We start from the raw sequence: 18,419 nt of genomic DNA on the forward strand, positions 1-18,419 counted from the left end.
AGAGTCTTCTAGGAATACCATCCTATAACTTCCCTTCAATTTTCTTCTCTATGGTTAAATCCATAAACCATTGTTTGACAAATATCAGAAATCATTGTCAATTCAACCTATCCAGTATTTTAGCACTACAAAAGCTTTCCCCAAAAAGGAAAGTAAATAGATGAGCCATGTTATTTTGAAATCTTAAAACTCAGAGCCCTCACTTTAACATTAAAAATCAATTAATTTTAATACTGCATATACCTCGGAAAACTCCAAATTTACATAAATGTTGGTTAAAACTCCAACAGCAGTTTTGCCTAATTACTGTATAGGGTAAAATGTGATGTATTCAAACTTAAAATCCGAGTCTAGATCTCATTTTAGCACAAAAACTTACTTTGACCTCAAGATAGAGGCGTGTTGATTCATATAGACAATATTACCAATATACATATATCATAGGCAATACAAATTTCACAATCATATTTTGATACAAATTTTTTAGCGCAAAAAGCGTTTAAGAAATATAACTGCTTAATTTTGTATGTTTACAAAGTGCTGACGACATAAATACACATTTTACTCTGTTGTCTTGGAATTAGGATTCAGAACCACCAAAAACTATGTGTCCAGTTCATGTGGCTTTATAAGCATAAAAGTGGCATAACAAATCACTGGACAACGGTACCTAGCAACAAATACAGCACAGAATAGTAATATTCCATCTTTGCGTATTACAGACTTATCTCCCTTGCTGGAAGGTTTTGATTGCGACATCATTACTTTCAAATATTTTGTGCGCGAAACTCACATTGTTCCTCTGAAAACTATGACGTTACGACCATAAACACTTTACTTCACCGTCAATACCTACCAACAAGGGCGGATAACTCTTAGATATACAATGACAGATACTATATACTGAAGACATGACCGTATGCCTCTATAACTTCGTAAACATTGAATGTCTAATGTTCTAAATCTTGAACACAACCATTTTCTCTGTAATACCCTACACATTGAGCATGGTCCATAGTAATATACTATACTGTTACAATGAACTGTTCTATGTCAATATATAGTATACTATAAATAGACCACATGGTCCAAAGTACGGTATAACATCAAATGTTTGTAGGGTTTCCGTGGCTGCATTAGAACCATGTGTATAAAAACAACAAGTTTGTTTAATACATTAGCGAAATTATTGTCAGAAGTATGAACCAAAAATATTTCTACCCATGAAATCACTTGAAAGTTCCAAATGACATCAGAAGCACCCACAAATATGTCATGTTATAGAGTTATACAGTATTGCACTGCTTAAATACATGTACATGGTCCATGGACACATTGTAGTAATATGCTACACAGAGAACACATGTTTTAAGTCAATAATACTACACAATGAACACACTGTCAACTGTAATATACTACACATTAAACATGCGGTACACTCATCATATTACACTACATATGGAACACATGTTCTTCAGTATTACGTTACATATTGATCACATGTTCTCCTGTATTATACTACATATTGAACACATGTTCTTCAGTATTACGTTACATATTGAACACATGTTCTCCTGTATTATACTACATATTGAACACATGTTCTTCAGTATTACGTTACATATTGAACACATGTTCTCCTGTATTATACTACATATGGAACACATGTTCTTCAGTATTACGTTACATATTGAACACATGTTCTCCTGTATTATACTACATATGGAACACATGTTCTTCAGTATTACGTTACATATTGAACACATGTTCTCCAGTATTATACTACATATTGAACACATGTTCTTCAGTATTACGTTACATATTGAACACATGTTCTCCTGTATTATACTACATATGGAACACATGTTCTTCAGTATTACGTTACATATTGAACATATGAACACATGTTCTCCAGTATTATACTACATATTGAACACATGTTCTCCAGTCTTATACTACATATTGAACACATGTTCTCCTGTATTATACTACATATGGAACACATGTTCTTCAGTATTACGTTACATATTGAACACGTGTTCTCCTGTATTATACTACATATGGAACACATGTTCTTCAGTATTACGTTACATATTGAACACATGTTCTCCAGTATTACACTACATGTTGAACACATGTTCTTCAGTATTACACTACATATTGAACACATTCTTCAGTATTACACTACATGTTGAACACATGTTCTTCAGTATTACACTACATATTGAACACATGTTCTTCAGTATTACACTACATATTGAACATATCGTAGTTTATGTCTCAGAAATAAACCCTCACTAGACACTGAAAGTGTGGTCGTCTGTCGACTCCTCCATTTTTTTCTGTGTCTGTAGATAATCGGTGTATAACACACGGGCCTGATGGAGAACCTTGTGAACATTATGTTTCCTGACCATCTTGTCAAACATCATGGCGATCTCGTCATACTCTAACTGTTTCTGTAGAATAGCCTCACGGTGCTGCATCAGCAGAGTGAGACACACAAACATCAAGAACGGATTTCCATTCCCGAAAACATCCGGGGGAGGCAGTCGGATTGATGGAATGCTGTGTTTAATTACCTCAAGTGAACTGTCATCAGTTTCAGCACAATCTGACAAACTCATTCCAGAATCGTTCAACTGGAGAGAACTTGAACACCCATCTGGACTGGGGCCACTTTCACCGTTTGCTACAGGTGGCGTGCAGGAGACAGGGGATAAAACAGCCTTCCCTGGGTATGTCTTCTTCCCATTTATTAGCCCGTTATTCAGATGAAACTTTTGAGAAGTGTCACCTTTATCCTCTTGTTTGAGATTATCATTCGTTTCTGGCGCCTGTAATATCTCTGGAGCCTTAAAACCAGCCACGACCTTCGGAATATGAATGTCAGTTGGTCTCTTTTTGGGAATGGAAATGAATTCTTTAACATTGTGGAAAAAGCCTGCTCGTTCACCTGGTTTTTTAACAGTTTTATTGTCAGAGGCGGCAGAGGACACTTCGGTCTGACCCTCGTCTGTTGAATCAAGTGAAAGATAAAACTGGGAATGTCCGCTATCATCTTGGTCCTCGTCTGCATCATCATTGCACAATTCATCATCCGTTCCGTCTGCTTTGTAGTCAGTGGTCAAGGTTGTGTGACAAAAGTTTGGGTCATTGTTTACACTGCCCTCCGGTTGTACGAGGTCTTTAGAGAAAATTGTCTCCACATCTTCACTATCGGTACCGTCTGTTGGAGTCTCGCTTGTCAGATCGCCGTTATAGAATGAGCCTGCAGGGCGCTCGTCGTGTACACTACTACTCAATTCTGATGCACTCAAAACTGATTTACATGACCCAATATCAGTTTGCTGTTCTTTCTGACTTTCCACGTCCTCTGGGTCTACAGTAATGTCAGTTTTAGTTTGAGCTTCACTATCACTGTCATGTAATTTCTTGACCTTTGACTCCATCTCTGTTTCTAGAGACTTGTCAATGCATGATGATTTAGCTTGGGCATCAGCAACCATAGAGTCCTTCATAGAAGGAAAATCTTGGGCACCAACAATAGTCTTTTCTTCCTCAAATGGGGAAGCTTTATCCATATTTGTCAAATTTTTCGACACTAAAACAGAATTATTGTTTACGGAATTATCCACAGTTTCCTCCCCTGATGCTAACTCTGAATTCTGTATTTTAGTTTCTTTGACCTTTGTAGATTTTTGTCGTCTCATATTTTTGAATTTTTCATAAATACTAGGCTTCTTTGAGAATGAAGGCGAGCAAGGCGATGTGGATAAAAGCGAAAGAGAATAATCCAAGTCAGTCAAGGGGAGCTCACTCTCGGGATACATAGGGGGCAAGGTGCTCCACATCACCTCAAGCATGTACAGGGCATCCTCGAATGGGAACTCTCGCTTTAGTTCTAGCAGTAACCAACGGTAACAGAAAAACAAGTCACCTGCATCGTTGTCTTTTAAATACGTATAAAGAGGCGGATCGTGTAGTTGTAGGATGTCACTTAAATGTTTGAATTTTAGATTCATGGCATTCTCATTCAGCGTGAAATTGGATTTCATTCTATTCATGATTCCACAGAAGCAGAGATAAGCCTGAGCCTCGTCCTTTTGGATGACGAGAAGCGGTGAGGCTACGTCACTCATACCCTGACAGTAGGACACTTCCGGATGTGTGATGGCGTACGTCACTAAAATGTTGAATAACGACAACAGGTTCTTACTGTCGTCCCCACCAGCAAAATATTTGAGTGTCCTATCCGTCCTTAGGACGTCCTTCTTCACCATGGATGTAATGTATCGGATGTCCTCGGTCATTGCACCAGAACTGATGATGTCACGCCATTTGTCTCGAAGTTGATAGTACTCGTTTTCTTTACGCTTCATGTAATCGAAACGCTCCTTCCCTGAGAGTCCAATCGGGAATATGTTCAATAGATGGCGCCACACAACCCTTCGTAGAGATGGTTCCACTCCTCCCTGGTAAATACTGATTCGGAACTCCTCTGGTTTTATCATATGACCCGAGGAGTCCAAGTAGTTTCTAAACTCCATGTCGGTCATTGGAGATTTTGAAGGTCTATATCGTTGTTCATCTTCATTTCTCAGACCTGAACAAAACAAGTAAAACATCAAATGAGAATATTTGCTAAACAGGAATGATCAAGCTCCTAGTTTTAGAGATGTTAGGACCTCCAAATTTAAATATTTTCAATAGAATGTTAAACCTTCAACATTAATAAATAGGTTGATGAAACAATAAAATTAAAACTATTGTTACATGAGCATTACACATATAGCTACAATGTACATTTTAATTGTGGAGATACAAAATATCTTGCATAATTTAAATTCAGTAATTAAGTTTTGTCACAATGTATAGAGATAGAGCTCAAAGAAGACACAATTTGTATAAAGTGATCAAATAACCATGTCATTATGATGAAATACCAGGTGATGTTGAAATGATACAATAGTAATGTCATTATATTGTGGTGGTAAAATGTAACTTAATGTTGTGGAAATACAAATGTTCACGCCTGATAATGTTTCAGTACAGTGTAAGTATACCTATGTTAGAATGCATGTGTGTGTAGGTGTGTATGTAGGTGTGTGCGTACTGCTCTATAGCCCGTGCTACAGTGTGTGTAATGTCCTCTAGGTGGAGCTCCTGTGATAACTCGTACACGTTATGTGTCCAGTCTTTTACAGTGTTTACGGCAGGCATGTCAGCTGGGGAAATACACAAAGTATAGCAAACAACATTGAGCAAAGACATCACACATGATACACATCATAGAGGGTGGAGCTACTTCAAAGGGGAGGAGCTACTTCGCAGAAGGGAGGGGCTACTTCAGAAGGGAGGGGCTACTTCAATGGAGAGGGACTACATCAAAGGGGAGGGGCTACTTCACAGAAGGGAGGGGCTACTTCACAAAGGGGGGACTACATCAAAGGGAGGGGCTACTTCACAGAAGGGAGGGCTACTTCAATGGGGAGGGCTACATCAAAGAGATCTACATCAAAGGGGAGGGGCTACTTCACAGAAGGGAAGGGCAACTTCAATTGGGAGGGGCTACATCTAAGGTAAGGATCTACATCCAAGGGGAGGGCTTCTTCACAGAAGGGAAGGGCAACTTCAATAGGGAGGGGCTACATCAAAGGGGAGGAGCTTCATCAAAGGGGAGGGGCTACTTCACAAAAGGGAGGGGCTACAGTTCAGAGGGAAGGAGCTTCATCAATGGGAAAGTGTTGGGAGCTAAATCAATGGGAAGGGCTACTTCAGAAGAGAGGAGCTACTTCACAGAAGGGAGGGGCTACTGCAGATGGTTAGGGGCTACATCAAAGGGGAGGGGCTACATTATTGTCTAAATTACATATCACAGCAGGAAGGATTCGAATTCAAGGGGAAGTAACTAAATCATGACAGGGAGCAACTATCTCATAAAGGGGAGTAACTAACTCACTTGAGGAATCAAAGCATTAATTAGAGCTAGTAATTATAACTACATCAACAGAAGGATGACACAAAGATAAGTTATATCACATGTAGAGGAGGAACAACAATACCACAAAAGGAGCAGTGTCTGAAAAGCACGAGTGTTGTCAAAGCTTTGTGATTTTCATGATTCAGGGAGGGATATGAACCTACCCATGACACGTTGCATGTGTGATACAGTCCGTCCTACTTGGTTCGATATCGTCCCAGTAAGGTTTCCAAGGATCGAGTTACGCTCAACCAAATTGGACACTTTGTATTGTGGAACATCCACTGGAGCAATGATATCCCAGTCATCCAATCCTAATATCATAAAACATACATATTCTACTACAATATATATTATACCTGGTACATTCTGTATTTTATTTACTACAATATACATTTTACCTGGTACATTCTGTATTTTATTTCATTACCTGTAAATTCCCTCAATATAGATTAGACTACTAACTTCTTGTAATGAATCTGTAAATATGTTAGATATACTTTCATTCATACTAAAATGTTAATGGCCAAAATTATAGAATCTTTTATCATCCACAATTTTCAAATTATATACCCAGTAACTATGTCTTTTGGTTGATGTTTGAAATTCGTAATTTTTTATAAACAAGATTTACTACTATTGTACTGATTAAATGTTCAAACCACTATGGCAGAATGTCTTTATAGTTCTTATACCAATTGGAATGTGAAACTTTATTCAGTGATCTACACAAAGATGGTTTCACACAGAATATATGACTTACCTTCCTCGAACGGTTTGAGGTCAACCTTGAGTTGGAGACAGGGGTCGGATGCGCTCTGGAAGGCGGCGTCCATGTCCCAGTCGGACAGCATGCTGAGGTAGATCTCCTGTCCTTCATCATCTCGTGTCCGGTAACTCAGGGTAAAATCACTGGAAGGAACAAATGATTAAATTAATTCTTCACCTCGGTAAAAAGAATTGGATACACCGCTAGCGCAAAATGTGACTAAAGTAGAAATCTTGGCTACAAAGGATTTATAAGTGAGAAGGAAGATTTGTCACTGTCTCTTCACAAGTTACTAAATACCACATGAGACGCCTCTGAACTGGGAATAAAAACCATTTTTCCCAACAAATAGTTGTCTTATCTAGTCAAAAGAAACACCAATTTAAAGCTTAATAAAGTTCACAACGTCTGGTCCTTGGTTTAACGATGGAAGATTTAAAACAAATGTCTTAAATTTTCATTAAAAAAATATCACAGATCATGAAATGATGGCCCGCTTTAGAAAGTAAGATAGTAACCCTTGCAACCGCCACTTACATCAAAGGTTGCGCTGGCAAATATCAAAGGAAAATCAGTCTTCGTCCAACATCACGGTCATTGCACAAACACCAAAGTGCTCACGATGTATATATTTGTACAACATCCCAAGTTGCAAATCCTTCTTACTTATAAATCCTTGATCAGACTTTATATTAAGGACAGACTTCCCTATATACAATGTGAAACTGATTGTATGTCTTGGGAGACTGCTGTATGTTAGTATTGTGTCTCCTTGTCATAGTGGAACTTTTGTTCATTTTATAGTGCTATCTCACTGAAGCATACTGTTATACACCAAATAGCACACCCCACCCTGTCACATTATACTGACAACGGGCAAACCAGTCATCCCCACTTCCTTTATAAAGAGTGGTAATTATTATAAGCAGGAGCAGAAACTACCGCTTTCATACTATGGTGTGTCTTTTTGGTCAGAGGTCACAGAACCCATAGCCTCCCTCACAGGAGCAAACGCAAGTACGTATAACTCAAGAACAAAAAGAAAGGCCAAGATAATTCTGCACATGCATGATTTATGAAATTACAATGATCACTGCCTTTATATTGACTATATATATATACATAATTAGCAGGAATACAACCCTGTTCATTTGAATTACTGGTCTATATCTCTAAATCCATCACTAGCTTAAATTAGTCAATCTTTCTAGACGTATGTCAAGTTTTCTTGAGTTATTAAGATACGCCTTTGTAAGTAGATGTAAGATAAATATTTCCCATAGGTCTCTGTATATAGATGTCAATGCAAAAGCTTTTGATTCAATTACATCTTCATCACCATCAATGCTTGGAATTGAACCCCGAACTTCAGGATTAGTAGACGTATACATGTACAATATTTCACTTATAGTACTCAACCAATCAAGCTAATGAAAAGGCCTCAGGGAGTAAATATACTTAAATTTATTTTCTCATTTGTTAATGTATGTCTATGGCACTTTGGGAAACTTGTATTTGACCCAATGTGCCCAGGGCGTTTGATAAAAATTGGCACGTTGGTATACTTATATTGCAAATCTATAGTTTTTAGTTATTATGCACCAAATGAAGGCCTCAAAAAAATGGGGAGGGCGCTTATAGAGACACATTTGTCATTACCAAACAAATGACTGAGAAAATAAAAGATCCCTACAACCAACCACTACAAGCTAAATTAGCAAGCTTAATTAATTTATAGGCTACTTTATGATCTAACATCACATTTATAGACCAATGAACTCCACTATTAAATTCTATATCTATAAAGTAGCTTCAGACTGCCAATCCAATTAGTAGATCCAGTAGAAAAAGAAAGTCAACAGACCTCAAGACAAAATCTAAAGGTTTCCCTATATACAGATGGAATAATCACCAGCAGTATCATATAATGCTCATAACTATATATATATATATATATAATTAATGTTTGCCACATTCAATCTGGGGCGAGACCACGCAATAACAGCTAAATCCGATTTTTAATATTTTAGGATGTCAATCCCTCAACTCATGCACCCCTGAAGACATATTTAGCCTCATCTATATCAAAAACTAGACCAGTCCATTATGAAATTTCAGGAGTGAATGAGTTAATTTTAACACAACCTACCCCTCCCATTTGTTAACATTGCAGTACATGTTCTGATTCTAAATTTCAAACTAGGGGGAGATAATCTAGTAAGAAAATACTGCTGAGAAACTTTTATCTAAAACCAAGGGTCTGGTGGCCTTTTTAAATTATTTAGATTTTAAAGATGCTCCACTACCGACAGAGCCTAAACGATACTCATCATTTTAACAATAATTGGTGTTTAATCGTGTATATATATGTCTAATTAACACAAAAAATGATATAAAAGAATTTATATTTTGCTTTTGCTGAATGCGCAATCAGTGCTTTATTCCATATAGGACATATAGTGTCAGGGAATTTTTTTGGGATGCAATTAATTATTTTTTTCTTGAAGTAGAATTAGAACCTCAAACTTTTCAATGGTTGCGTAATGGTGTTAAGTAAGGAAGTTTTGTAACTGAAGAAAAATATCAAATTGTCTGCTCCTGTTTTTAATAGAGAAAAAATACCATTTTTCAGAGGTGGAGCATCTTTAACCAATTCTTAAATCTAGGTTTTTTCAGTTGAGCATTGATATTTATAAAGTCATTTCTTCTAAATATCATTTAGAATGTTTTTAACGTACGTTTTGAAACTACATGAATCTGCACGAAAATTACAATAAAATTATGAATCAGAAGAAAAATGAAGATTTTTTTTATTTATAAATTAATACATCTAATAACCAAAGATATCAATTAATTATAATTGTTATATATAAATGAACACATTTACTGTACCATTTTAATTATAATAAAGAATATTTTTTTCTGAAAATTAATGCACATTATTAATAAATTGATAACATTTTAATTGTTGTAATGTAGTTTTCAAGTAATTTATTTAATTTTTTGCTGTTATTTTTTTCCATTGCAAATAGGAATAACTCAACCATCAATCAGAATGGAAAACAAAAGAAAATCATTTCTATTGCTTCAATTTCTGTTGCAAGATACTTTAAAAATGTTTGCTGACAAATTTGTTATATTTTGATTGTTTTTTGGGGGGGTTTTCGGCCAAACTTGTTTGCCATTTTGTTTTCTCTTAAAGATGCTCCATCGCTGACAAAAAACATCAGCAGATGATTTAGTATTTTTCTTCAGTTACAAAAGTCTCTTACATAAAAATACTTATACCATTACCACCATCGAAAAGTTTGAGCTTCTACCTAATATAATTTAACTTCAATATAAAAATATTAAAAATAATTAATTGCATCCCGAAAAAATTCTGTGGCACTATATTCTATATGGAATTCGAATGAACTAATGATTGTGCATGCACCAAAAGTAAAACTTAATTAATCTATATTGTATTTTGTGTTAATTATACATATATATACATGATTAAACACCAATAATTGTTAAAATGATGAGTATCGATTATGCTCTGTTGGGGGTGCAGCATTTTTAATGTACAGCAAAATATATATTATGTTATCAATTTAACACTTAAACTGTTAAAAGCACATGTTCTTAGATTACAATACCTTTTATTAATTACAGATTTTTTTAACATTGAAATCAGAATTATCTTTACAAATATATATATAATTTTGTTACTTCAGATATGTAACTATATGCAAAATAAATAAATTATAAATGTTTGCAGTAAATAAATGCGAGATAAAATCAAAAATATTAATTAATTTCGCTATTATAGTAATCAAATTATCAAAGGAAACCTCCTTTACAACTAATATTTTAAATAATTATGCTTTAATTATTGTTTATGCTTCATCGCCGACAGAGCATAAACAATAATTGGTGTTTAATCATGTACATATATGTCTAATTAACACAAGAAATATAATATAAAATAATTTGTTTTGCTTTTGGTGCATGCACAATCAGTACTTCATTCCATATAGACCATAGTGCCACAGAATGTTTTGGGGATACAATAAGTTATTTTTGATATTTTTATCTTTAAATAAAATTAGAAGATCAAACTAATTTTCAATGGTGTAAAGTAAGTAACTTTTGTAACTGAAGAAAAATACTAGTTTGCCTGCTCTTGATTTTTTATTGAGAAAAAAATACTATTTGTCAGTGGTGGGGCATCTTTAAGGAATACATGATAAGTTAATTTATTTAACTGTTTAATTTTCACTTAAATTTCAATTATATTTTTATATCTATAAATCAAATCATTAAATTACAACTTCTTTTATAATGATTCTTCTATCAATAATTTATAATTACTAAATAGTGGTTATATAATTATACATTTATGTGATAAATAGACTTAAATTTCTATTGTTAAATCAGGGGTTAATATAGGTTTTGGGGAAAACTATATATACCCTTTTTCAAGATAGGGGAAAAAGTAAGAGAAATATAGGGGAATTTGACCCATCATATTTTGGTCCAAATATCTTTAGAGGAGAATTTTTAAATCTTTAATAGATATTAGACTAGAGGGAATTATTTCCATGAGGGGAAACTATACACATGACCGGTAGTAAAATGGTGCTAGATTGACCCCTGTAAATATATTGCCATATTACTTACGTACATTTTTTTCAAAATCATGTTCAATTTTTTGGATGAATTTGTCTTTATATATGTTGGGGTCTTTTTTATAATACATGTAAATGTACATTATAAATTTAGTTTTATTTCAGCTAGATGACGTATATACATTTATATTTATACATGTAGCATGGAAATTATCAATAGTTAAATTATCTCCTTTATACCTTCTTTAATGTGAATTAGTTTTATATTATCAGAATTATATAATTCCAAAATCAACATGGTTCTGATAAACCATATAAGGTTTAAAGGAATAAAGAATTGAATTGACAACCAACCTCTCAGTAAAACTAAGCATTGCCCATGGTGAGCTCATCCTAAGCTCTTTGTGACAAGCACTCTGTAAAAAGCACTCTTATGGTAATCAATAGCTACTATCCAGAGGTAGTCTCATCCTAAAGCTCCAGAGAATTATAATCCACAAATAACCAGTGGAAAAAGCAGTAAGATTCTAAAATATCCTTTCAGGCATGGTCATCATGTATGCACCACTGGTCAAATTGGCCATTCTGTGGTATCCCTCCAGTTCATAAAGTTACAATGGCACACTATCAATAATCAATTTCCAGATGCAGCCCTCCTGTGGTAGTTGGGAAGTGAAATCATGTCCACATGTGTGTAGGGCTCTTATTTCTGCCCCTAGGGACTCATGGTACCATTGAGTCTATATCTAGTAGCTTTAGCATTTTATACCATATACCCTATACCCATGAGTCAGTATGCTTATAAATACACTGATGATACCATATATACACTCATGGTACAAGGTATAACACATACACACCAAAATATATTACATAAGATATAGGGTCTGACCTTGGATTATATATCAAGGCTGCTGATAAATATATAAGTATAAAAGTACACACTCAGCAAAACCACCCCAGCTTATATCTATATCCATAACCAAAAAGCAATCTGTTTATTGGCAAGCCAGTTACCTCTTATTACCTGTATGAACTCTAAGCTGTCACTTATTTCAACAGCCAGGCCAGTGACCTTGTTGACCTCTGACCTTGAAACCCATTTTTATTGAGATAAAGGTGTTTACAACCATTTAAACCTGTGTACACGGGTGAGTGATGTCCACTTACCTGGTACCTGCCCAATCAACAGCTGTTGATTACCTGGCCAGCTAAGATCAATATTGGCCCAGGGTTACAACTGGTTACATCATCATTGTTACCCCACACCCAGGTAATAAAAGCATTGTCAGTTTTCATACCTTGTTACACAAGTTGTTTTTTTGTGCTAAGCATTCATGAACAAGAAGTATTTAAACTGCTATAGCATTTAATGTGATTTCCTTAAATGTCATTCCAAAAGAATTATTTTTTACAAAAGAAGAAATCAAATTCACTAAATTATTATTTTTTCTCCTTTTGTCTAGACTACTTTCATATAAAGCTTTGTCAGCTTCCTATTCTGACAGAATTTTTTATTTAAATTTCAGAAAGGAATACATGTTAAAGTTATCCAAGACTTATTATATCAATCACATTTAAATATTAATCAATTGACTCTACTATTTGGTACAGTAATTATTTTTTTAAATAATTTATTATTTCCCCTTTTATTTTTTACAAAACCTTTGGTTTATTCTTTTAACTTAAGTCTTGTCAGCTTGAGATTTTCAAGATAACTGGATTTTATTAACCCTTACACTGAAAAATGCTATTTTAGAAACTGCACATGTATAAATCAGAACCATTTCCTTTCATGATTACAAAGAAGTAAATTTTGATATTAAGTATCTGTTGAGACAAACTAGCTAATTATCTCCCATAATCGTGCCATTCCAGTTATTCTGTATTTGCATATTACAGAGTTATCTGCCCTTGCAGGTAAGTATTGATTTAGGTGTGATGTGTTTGCGAGCGTAACATCACTTTTTTGAGAAAATTATGTGAATTGCTATCACAAAAAGATGACATAGCAATCGATACCTACCTGCAAGGGAGCTTACTCTGTAATATGCAAAGACAGATTTGTAGCTGTGTATACATACCCTTTGATACTGAAGGCACTGGCCAGTATGTGTTGAAGCATCTCATACGAAGTGATCTGAGGATCCAGAGAGAACTTCTTATACTCAGGCTGGAGGTATCCTTCACATTTCTGGAAAACACAAGTATAACATGTCATATATTTTATACATGACATACTTATACATGATCCTGGCATTATTTTATGAGCAATTATGTGACATTTTATGTCAAATAATTTTCATATCCAACCACCACTCATTGTGTAACTTCTATTGGTGATATGAATATTAATGTATATCTCAATCTCTATGGGTAATACAAATGTTGTATCTCTCTATATGGGAGATATGAAAGTATTGTATATCTAGGATTTCTCTTCTAAAGGGCAATATAAATAATTGGTAATGTATATACTAATATAAATGTTCTAGCTATCTCTATACATATATAGAGTAATATGAAAATTAATGCTGCACATATTCTTTGTGTGTTTGGCTATCCAAGTCTTCATTATGGTTTTAACATTTAATATTCTAGTGAGTTTTCTTGTCTCATATTGAAATGTAGATTTATTTGAAACGAACACCCTGTCTATTTCAATCGACTCAGTGTAACAGCTGGACTTAAACAATACAGGTATACAATACTATATAATTCTCCTGCTTTATAATCATGATTGATCACATGATACCAACATATGTACCAAATATCACTACAAAATGACCGCAACAATAGGAATAACAGAATGTATAATAAAAAAAAACTCCACAAGGAAATGAACAGGTATAGCTGGCTGCTGTATGTATTTACATTAATTATATTTTGAAGTTTTATTTCCTGAATAATCTATAAGGGAAATCTTCATAATTCTAGTGTATTTTTGCAACACAATTTGATGTACAATAAGTAAAACTAAACAACTTACAGATAAAAAAATATGAAACATCCTAATTGATGATTGATTTAGTGGTTAATAAATTTTCCCTGATAATTATAGTTAAGTACAACACTATTTAATAAGCTTCAGTCAATAAAATGATCTTATAAGTAATCTGGTATATGTAAAGCAAAATAAACAATTGGAGTGGATTTTCAATATTTTCAATATCATTCATTGGTGCCAAATTCATAATCATATAATCTAAATCACAAACTGGTAATTTTTCTTTTTTTCTTCTTCCTGTAATATGTTTTACAAAGACCTTAGACACCCTTTTAGTTTATCAATACATTTCTTTCTGTAAATTGTCATGATATACTAAATAACTGCACTTCCTGTAAGGAAATAAATACAAGAATGCATTATCGTCTTCCCAAAAGTTGAAAGAAATACCAAGTATATTTTCCGCGATTAAAATATTCATAGTCAGTGAAAAAGATGTTTGTTATATCATACATGTACTGCACGAAATACAGTTAAATCACAACAAAGTTTCGTCAAATCAAAACTATTTGCAAAAATTGTTAGAGAAATATTTTACACCGTTTGTAATTTAATTGCTGTTTATAAATAAAGTTTTCAGCTAAAGTAATTAACGTAAGTTGTATTTTAGTAATTAACATATTACAACATATTACATCTATAACCACTGTAGGCTTAAACCTATATATATTATGTCCTATATATACAATTATATAATTACTTTATATATTTAAGGCCCTACAACATTTCAGATTATTCTTTGTATTAACTTGAAGAACAATGACATTTAGTTGTTATGTAGGTAACTACTTAGAGATAGCTACTTACATATAACCACTTACAAGTAACCTTGTTTACAACGTAAATCCCAAAGTACACAAGGACATATGAATATAGGGTTAATAACCTCTAATGTCTACTTAATAATAAGTCAGTAATTGTTATTTATCTGTCCAACAGTTTTATTTTTGTTTGCTTATCCATGTCTCATGGCCATTCATGGAGTACAAATGAAAAGGAAAAATTTTAATTGAACAAAGGAGTAGATATAATATCAGATGTCATTATGCGCTCACCAGTACGTCTGGCCACATGTTTATTTAAAATTATTTCCACAAAAATGCCTCTCCTTTCAACTTTATTGGTATAATCTCTTTATAAAGTTATTATACAGAGAAAATAAAATTGGTGTACATACATGTATGTACGTAACGTTCATTGACATATAATTATTTAACATTATAAGAATCAGGACAAATGATCAGATTTTTTTTTAAATTACACTTTTACAAACTGGCACAAATTACACAAATATACTGTGTATATAAATAAAATCATCACAAGTACTCCATGATATAATAATTTATAAAAGATACATTTTAAGATTCATCTGCACATTCATCTGAGTTCATTGGTGTATCTGAATAAAGTTGATCAGCATGAAGTTTATTCAGATACATCAGTGAACTCAGATAAATCAGATCAAATTTTACATGTTTAATCAACAAATTGCAAAATTTACTAGTCTACCGTGCATTTTTATTTTTCTAACATAATCTATTTAAATTACATATAGCCAAACCATTCAACTCTTGACCATCAGGTGTCTATTCCCCTTTACAGGAAACCAAGGACGTATATGAGAAGGATAAGTCACACTGGGTTTTGGGGGAGTACAGGGCAGGAGCTTTTGTGTTTGTGCACTGACCGTGACGTTGAGCGACGACTGATTTTCCTTTGATATCCGCCGGCGCAGCCTTTGATGTAGCTTGCGGGTGCGAGGGTTACCGTCTTACTTTCTGAAGCGAGCCGTCGTTTCATGAGCTGTCATATCTTTTTTAACGAAAATTTAAGACATATTCTCTAAATTATCCGTCCTTAAAACAAGTTATAAACGTTGTGAAATTTAATAAACTTTACATTGGTGTTTCGTTTGACTCGATAAGACAAGTATTTGTTGAGAAAAACGGTTTTTATTCCCGGTTCATAGGCATCTCGCGTGGTGTTTAGTAATGTAAAGAGACAGTCACGAATCCTTCTCACTTATAAATCCTTGCAGGAAACTGACAGACTTATCAGAACAATTATATTTCATTAATCATTATCATAGTCTAGACAAGATAATGATATTCAAGGTTGACTGGGGTTAAGTTCACTTCGCAAATTTTGTCCTTGAATTTGAGTTACATTATATTTATAGAGATATGGATAATGCTGGGCATGGACAGGTGTGGGTGACCATGGGTGACCATGGTCCAATCATGACATACTGTACAAGGTAATATTTTATCAGTATCAGTCAGAGATTATATCGGACCCTGTAGCCGATAGCCCACCAATGGTCATGTAAAAACATCCAATATGATCTTTGATTTCAGTCATACGTACTTTTGAGATGATTGTTTGATGTTTGTAATATTGAACTGAATATTTTTGAAAGACAATTATTAATTAAGTGACTTGAATAAACTAAAAAATGTTTTAACTTTCTTTAAATGAATTCAGACATGTTTTATCATGCGTTGGTATTTATTAACAAAACTTTATTTAGAAAGTGTTCCATTTTGGATACTCAAACCTGCTGAAACACAGGGCTGGACTGGGCATGCTTTAAAGTTTCAAGCTCTGTATTTATAAATATTTGCACTGCTGACAATCAGTAAACACTAAATCATGAAATTAAAAATAAAGCCATCTATTTGTTGAATGTTAAGAATTTTTTTTTTTTTTTAACAATTATCTACAAAAAGTGTTCCAATTTGGGTAGCGTCACGTTGAAAGCTTTTTACAAATAATTCCGCTACACTCTTCCCTCCTTTTTTGAAGTCTTTGTCCTCGAAGACATACAAGACCCTTATACCACCACAATGGGTTATTTAGTTGGGCAGCAATTATATAACAGGGAGAGGAGAAAATGTAGCGGTTAGACTGGGATTCTAAGCTGGTACCTCTGAACATTAGCCAAATGCAATACTACTGAGTTACCTGGATTTAATGATTGACCCAGTCCCGTTAAAGTTACGTGTTTGATTATGAATCAGATTTTATTACCTTATACTATATAAGTTATAGTCATATGATCATGATAGGAGAATATCTCATGACATGTTGCTTGATCAGCAAACTTAATAATCACATTCATAATTATAAATAAATACAGTTGGTACTTATTCTTAGAATACAAATGAAGTCAAACTAAAATTATACAGACATATGTTTTAGGTAGATACCAAATACAACTATTAAAGGAATCCAATGTTAAGATTAATTACTTAGCTTTTCAACACTGAGTACTTTGAATTTGTATATCAATGATAGAAAACTACAGTAATCTGATTTTGATCACAAATCACTCGCCCAAAGCCTAACAAGTGAAGCCTGCAGGCCTGAAGCGACAAACATCCTTATTGGCTTTGTGGGGCGAAAGGTCCACCCGGTTGTTATTTTTATTCATTTTTATTTCGTTTTCCAGTGCAACTATATATGTATTATGTTGCAACATAATCTATATAAATTATCTAGATAAGTTTGACCCACAAATTTAGTGAACTTCCAACCAGTTATCAGCTGAGCATAGCGGTCCTGTCGTACGAATGAATATGTAAACAAACGGGAAAAATCTGCCGAGTCAAATGACAGACGATGCGAAATGAACATACCTTCACTTTAACTCGGATTACTTCCCTCTGCTCAATACCAAAGAACCCAGCCATGCTTCTAAATTGTGTGTCTGCTTTCAGATGTTACTAGGACTACATGACAAATTCTTTTTCGGCGGACAAGGACTAAAATCCATGACGAATCGTCGGGTCGATTACCATCATTCACCGAACGTCATCAACAGGAAGTTTCGTCTGCCGAAACCGGAAGTAGTTTAGACGATTCCATTTTTACTTAAGAGATGGGTTCCCAAACTAAATTATATTTTTAAAAGTTGATCATGCTGTTTAATACACCAATTTGATGCATTTAATTATAGATACGTATTTTAGTCACTCATCAATGTATGTAAGCAATAGTTGTTGCAGATATTTCTTTTCATGTCACTGTTGAAAATTTTGATAAGAT

At 33.9% G+C, this 18,419-nt stretch overlaps 1 protein-coding gene across 1 annotated transcript; it reads right to left on the reverse strand.

Moving 5' to 3' along the window:
- Positions 1–1,903: 1,903 nt before the first annotated feature.
- On the reverse strand, positions 1,904–18,207 carry LOC138304771 (uncharacterized). Its single transcript, XM_069245035.1, has 5 exons — positions 18,011–18,207; positions 13,450–13,559; positions 6,747–6,895; positions 6,148–6,297; positions 1,904–4,606 (listed from the first exon to the last, which is right to left on the reverse strand). Exons 1-5 carry the CDS (start codon positions 18,062–18,064, stop codon positions 2,298–2,300), a joined length of 2,772 nt encoding a protein of 923 aa, XP_069101136.1. The 5' UTR covers positions 18,065–18,207; the 3' UTR covers positions 1,904–2,297.
- Between the last annotated feature and the right edge of the window lie 212 nt (positions 18,208–18,419).

The sequence above is a fragment of the Argopecten irradians genome, chromosome 12 (assembly GCF_041381155.1).
Source record: "Argopecten irradians isolate NY chromosome 12, Ai_NY, whole genome shotgun sequence".
NCBI lineage: Eukaryota > Metazoa > Mollusca > Bivalvia > Pectinida > Pectinidae > Argopecten > Argopecten irradians.